We start from the raw sequence: 6,000 nt of genomic DNA on the forward strand, positions 1-6,000 counted from the left end.
TCAATTTAAACGCACGTCAGATAAGCGCACACTCCGCTTAGCTGCATCAGAATGCTCCAATCCCCGATTTTTTTTTCCCATTCATTTCAATGTTACTTCGGTTTGGCACACCAGCAAATAAGCACACATTCCATTTAAACTGACAGCTGAATTACAAGAATTGCTTTTTATGTGTTTGTACAGATTTATGTTGCCTGTGACTATCAGTTGTTTTCACAGTTCAGTTCTGTTTTGGGTTTGACATTTGCTGGAATTATGCTTCTGTACCATTCAGCTGTCCTTTAATAAATGCATTTTCCAAAACAAATACAGTGCTTCGATTGGCTTCTTTGGCAACATCACTCAATTTAGATGTACTCTCCAAAGGAAATAGAGGGGAACCAGCACCCTCCCTCATTCACTTCAGCCTCATGATGTACAGATGCCACGTGACCCAGGCAGCTGCACGTGTCAATCCTGTGAACTAATGAGGGCGAGAGGCAGGACCACCCCACCAACCTCATTGGCTCCCAGCTTCATGATGTACAACTGCCGTGCCACGCATCATGAAGCTGGGAGCCACTGAGGTTGGTGGGGTGGTCCTGCCTCTCTCCTCTCTCTCCCTCATTGTGAGGTGCAGCTGCCTGTGCACGTAGGTGGGAGTGAATGAGGAAGGGGGCTGGTTTCTTGCCCTTTCTTTCTTCACCTGAGCGATTAAGCAGCTGCAGTGGCAGTGGCACACAGATTAAAAGGAGACCCGTTGGAATACCTAGCGGGAGTAGCAGAAGAGGGCTGAAAAGTTGAACGGTACACCTAAATGGCACAGCCCTTTAAGTGGGCTAGCTTTGTGAAAGAATGCTATGGTGATGAAAATCTTACATCCTCGGTGATAAACATAGATGAGCTGCCTGTGGATCTTGCAGGAGAAGTGATGGCTGAGGAGTTTGATCATTATGTGGCAGTTGTAATATTTGCTGCTGCATTACAAAGCTTGAACATTGTGAGGGCTTATCTTGAGGCTAATAGGTACCAGAGCTACAAACGTTATTATGACCTGGTTTACAACAGAAATAGACAAAACACTGTAGAAAAAAACTATTACTGGTTTGTTTTTCTCTCATTTAACAGACTAATGACTTGACAACAGTTGTGCTTGACAAGTTTTATTGATGTTTTTAGAAAATTGTCTATGCCTTACAACGTTTAGCAAGAAAGGAAAATTGTTGACTGTCTAATAACAGTAATAAATAAGTTGTGCTACACTGACTCTTTGTGATTATTGAGATAATGATTGTTATGTGGAAGTTAAGGTCCCTTGCACTTAACCGGAGTATGCTGTATTTTCTTCTTTCTTATGGAAGTAATAAGAATTTTGTTTTTCTTTTCTTTGTTTTATGGATGCTACATATTTAGTGTTTATAAGGTTCAGAATTCATGCCTATCTGTTGAACGTTTTTTAGTTCTTTAGAGGAAAAATCTTTTTTCTTTTATATACTTGTCCACTGCTTTGTTGTTCAAATACTGGCTGGCCAAGCTGCTGCATAGGGTTCTAAAGCTATGGCATCACAACTCATTAGTTTTTCAGTCTCCACCTGCTGGTAGGATGACAAAACCCAAGTTTCTGGACTGGTCTGGAGGGATTAAAGGAAAGAAAATTAGCAGGTAAAATCTAATTTCTCAGTTCAATCAATAGGTGTCACCATATATAGCTATTATTAAGAAAACTATATATAGTCCAGTTACTAGGTTTCACAGTAGTATTTATAACAATGACAAATGTCTCAATCCCTTAGGGCTAGGCCAGCAGGAATGGAGGCAGTGTGCTGGGAAAAGCATGGCTTATGGAATTGTTTCCAAACTTTTATGGGTGATCATCCATTTGTACTTATGGTTTTTTATTTTGGTGTGGGGGGGGGAGGGGGAGGGGTTCTTTGTTTGCATACTTGTGTGTGGGGATGAAAGGGGGAAATGGTGCAGACTCTGTGTTTCCATGACCAGGAGAGGAATGGAGTGGAGAGCAATTTTGCTGTGTTAGTGTATCAATGACTGTATACTACAGCTACTGGAACTGCTTCTCCCATAGAAATTCATTGGGCTACTTTATGAGGAGATGACTTTATTTATATGGAATCCTGCGTCAAATCTGGCCAATTTTTTAATTTTATGTGTCTTACCATTTTTTTTCATGCTAGATTTAGATTCCTTATTTAAATTTTCAGAGTTATCTCCCCCCCCCCCCCCCCCCAATCATTTTTTCAACTCCTTTATACAATTCCAACATTGTATTGGCTTGGAAAGAATAAAAACCTGAAAAAGAAGGAATTAATTATTTTCCATTGCTCAAAAGGGATACTATGTATATGTCTCTCAATGTCCTCCTCCCTGCTTATGCTGAATAGCTAATCTTCCTTGGTCAACACTGGTATGCAGAATTTGCTCTACTTGTTACTGTGAGAGTCATCAGAAAAATAAACTTTAAGTGGATTTTTCTAACACAGGCCCTTCTTTCCTCTCAGATTGACTATCCAGAGATTGCAGAAACCATCATGCCCCGGCATCGGTTCATGTCTGCATACGAGCAAAGGATTGAACCCCCAGACAGACGCTGGCAGTACCTTCTCATGGCAGCTGAGCCCTATGAAACTATTGCTTTCAAGGTTGGAATCGGTAGCCTTCTTAGCTAAACCTAATGTTGTGAGCCAGCTTCTGATTCTTGAGCTGGCTGGGGATGTGGATAATGAGGGGCAGTGGTTCCAGCCTCATGAGTAGGAATGGTCCAAGCCATTTTGCAACAGCAACACTAGTTGATTACCTTTTTCAAAATGTTCTAGTGGAAACTATGGTCTGTACCTCTTAATGGGGTGTTTGTATCGAGCATTTTTCCCTTAGACCCAAAACTTCCATACATCTGGCCATTGAGAGGATTGTTGCTATGGTGGGTGAGCTGATGGGAAGGGGGTAGAGGAGGAGGCCCAGTACTGGATGATTTTAATTAACCTGAAAACCAAGAAAAAGCAGGAGGAATTTTCTGTACTACTTTTTTCATAACAAAATGCGGCTCAAAGTAGTCTACAATAAAAATGTAAACAAAATATTGATATTCCTAGAAAAGAAAAACAATTTTGGTAATGTCCATGGTTAAATTATTTAATCAGATACTTTGTCTTTGTGATCTTTTCCTCTTGGGAAGGTAGAAACAGATGTTGTCTGTGAGCTTAAAATGCATGTATGGGAGCAGCAACCTCATATTTGTAGTTTTCTACTGTTGCCAGTCACATCCGAATGTGTCCATGACTCTGTCCCCACTTTGGGACAGAGAATGTGGCTAGAATAAGCATTCTGATTGGCTGGCAACCAAGTGATCACATTTGTTAACTGTTCTTTAAAAACCATCTGTATGCAGGTACCAAGCAGGGAAATTGACAAAGCTGAAACGAAGTTCTGGACCCACTGGAACCGAGAAACAAAACAGGTAAGTTTTACCTGATATGCTACTTCATACAGGGTGGGGGAGGGGAGTGTCCGCTATAGTGTGTAGTGCATCTGTTGTTTTTCCACAGATGTTCACTATTTTATTTTGCATTTTTGTACCAAGTAGACTTGGTTTTGTAAGCTTTTGCCTTTTTTCCCTTCCAAAGTTTCTTACATGCAGTACTACCCAGCCTGCCTATCACTGGATAAAAGGAGGTGGTGTTGAAACACCCTATGGCCATTGCTTACAGTAATTTGTTGTGCACTTGGATTTCTGAAGAATCCTAGCAACCTGGGACTCCTCCTCCATTTCCTTCAATCCTAATGGTAGAGTTGAAGGGACTTCTTAGATTGTAAGCTCTTTGAGCAGGGACTGTCTTTCTTCTGTGTTTGTACAGCGCTGCGTACACTTTGTAGCGCTCTAGAAATGTTAAATAGTAGTAGTAGTTCTTAGAAGTCCATGGTACATTATACATTATATCAGATCTCTTATATTCTACTAATAGCTCACGGTTTAAAGCGGATTACAAAAATAACAAGAGACTAGATCAATTATCTAGGAATCAACAGCTATTATAAGACAGTATTAATTTGGTAAAACATAACTTTTGAAATATACATTTTACAGATTTTTTTGAATTGAAGTCATATCAATTGGTAGAATATTCCACCCTTTTGCTGCTAGATAAGGAAAAGAAGAAGGAAAATGACTTTTAAACCGATTACCTTTTGGACTTAGAAATTGCAGCATTAGATGGTTATGTGTTAGATGTCTGCACTTGACAGAGAACCTGAATTAACTTCTACATATAACAGGGAGCAATCTAAATTTGTCTAGGCAACCTGTAGTGTAAGTTATAGAGGTTCTCCCCAGCTGGTGTGAGAATGAAGATTGTGTTAGACCCCAGTCCCTTGCTTGGCTGGGAGCAGTTTAGGCAGAATCCAGTGCTTCACTGTGGTTGTATATAGTGCTTGGGTTAATGCCCAGAATTCGTTTCCTAGTATAAATCTTTATTCGTTGTGGAAATATACCAGTTCATTCACACTTTGCAGTAGACAGATCCATCGCAATTGTTTGTTTTTCTACCTGAGTCATTTGACCATCACATATATTCAGTCACATGGTTTGAGAATGTGCCTATTCATGTTTGTGTTAGAAGTTAAGCATTGGTTCTTGTGATTAGTAAGTGAGGAAAGTGTTTTAATCTATTGTGTTCTGTAGGGGGGATCTTTACATAAAAAGTGTTAAACATTCTAATAGGTTTCTTCCCTTCTTTTTTCTAGTTTTTCCTTCAGTTTCATTTTAAAATGGAAAAACCTGTGGTACCGCAAACCGTTCCTGCTCCATCACCTGCTGTGAAGAGGCCTGCCCCACCAACTCTAATGAATGGATTGCCACCCCCTCCTCCGGGGGGCTTGTCCTTACCACCTATGCCACCTACTGGCCCTGTACCCCCAGGGCCACCTCCATCGGTGCCGCCTCCATCGGTACCGCCTCCATCAGTTCCGCCTCCGTCAGTGCCGCCTCCATCGGTTCCACCGCCATCAGTGCCACCTCCATCAGTTCCGCCTCCATCAGTACCACCTCCATCAGTACCGCCTCCATCGGTTCCACCTCCGTCGGTTCCTCCTCCGTCGGTACCCCCTCCATCAGTGCCACCTCCGTCGGTACCCCCTCCATCAGTGCCACCTCCATCGGTACCACCGCCAGCTCCAGGGGTGCATCCACCAGCTCCAGGGGTGCATCCACCAGCTCCAGGGGTGCATCCGCCAGCTCCAATGCCTACCTTGATGAGGCCACCTCTGCCGAATGAAGGACCTGGAAATGTTCCACCCCCACCCCCGGGCAATTAAAAATGAGCATAACCCATCTACTCTTTGATTTTGTCTTTAGTATTTCTTACAGTGCATTCAGTCAGAGAATTCTTTTTCAATAATTTTACATTGGAATTTTATGTAGACTCATTAAAAAGTTGCAAATAGTTTTTGGTCGTGTATTTATTTAATAATACCTTGAGAGAAATTGAAACATTTGCTTTCTTATGTAGTGAAAATGTCAGTTGGAGAAAGTGTTCAGTGATTTATGTGCTCTAATTTTGGTTTACAACTATTATGGGGTAATTTTGTAAAGCTTTTTTCTCCGAGGACAAGCAGGCTGCTTGTTCTCACGACTGGGTAGACGTCCACGGCAGCCCCCACGAACCGGAAGAAAAGTCTTGCAGGAGGTAGCGCACGCGGGGCATGCGCGGCCGTCTTCCCGCCCATGCGCGACCGCTCCCGCTCAGTTTCTGTTTTTCCACGCTGGAGAGAGACGCAGTTTCGTCCCTCTCCTTGTCAGCCCCGGGAAAACCGTTTCGCGGCCTTGTCCGCTATTTCTTTCTGTGTACGCTTCTTCGCGTGACTGTTTTTCGTCGTGTTTTTAAAAAAAAAAGTTGTAGAAAAGTCTCCCTTTCTTTTTTTTTTTTAATTCTTTCTCTCTCTTTATTTTCGCCGTTGTCAGGCCGCGTGTCCGTGTTTCCCTTATGTTGTGGCCTTTTTACCACCACCATC

At 42.2% G+C, this 6,000-nt stretch overlaps 1 protein-coding gene across 1 annotated transcript in view; it reads left to right on the plus strand.

Annotated features, from left to right (window-relative positions):
• The window catches only part of SF3A2 (splicing factor 3a subunit 2), a 42,491-nt gene extending 37,056 nt beyond the window's left edge, over positions 1–5,435 (plus strand). Inside the window, exons 7-9 of the mRNA XM_030218823.1 lie at positions 2,496–2,636; positions 3,383–3,451; positions 4,735–5,435. Coding sequence (XP_030074683.1) covers positions 2,496–2,636; positions 3,383–3,451; positions 4,735–5,304 — 780 coding nt within the window. The 3' untranslated portion in view covers positions 5,305–5,435. The remainder of the gene's footprint in view (positions 1–2,495; positions 2,637–3,382; positions 3,452–4,734) is intronic.
• Positions 5,436–6,000: the final 565 nt, after the last annotated feature.

This window comes from Microcaecilia unicolor, chromosome 11 (genome assembly GCF_901765095.1).
Source record: "Microcaecilia unicolor chromosome 11, aMicUni1.1, whole genome shotgun sequence".
Lineage (NCBI taxonomy): Eukaryota > Metazoa > Chordata > Amphibia > Gymnophiona > Siphonopidae > Microcaecilia > Microcaecilia unicolor.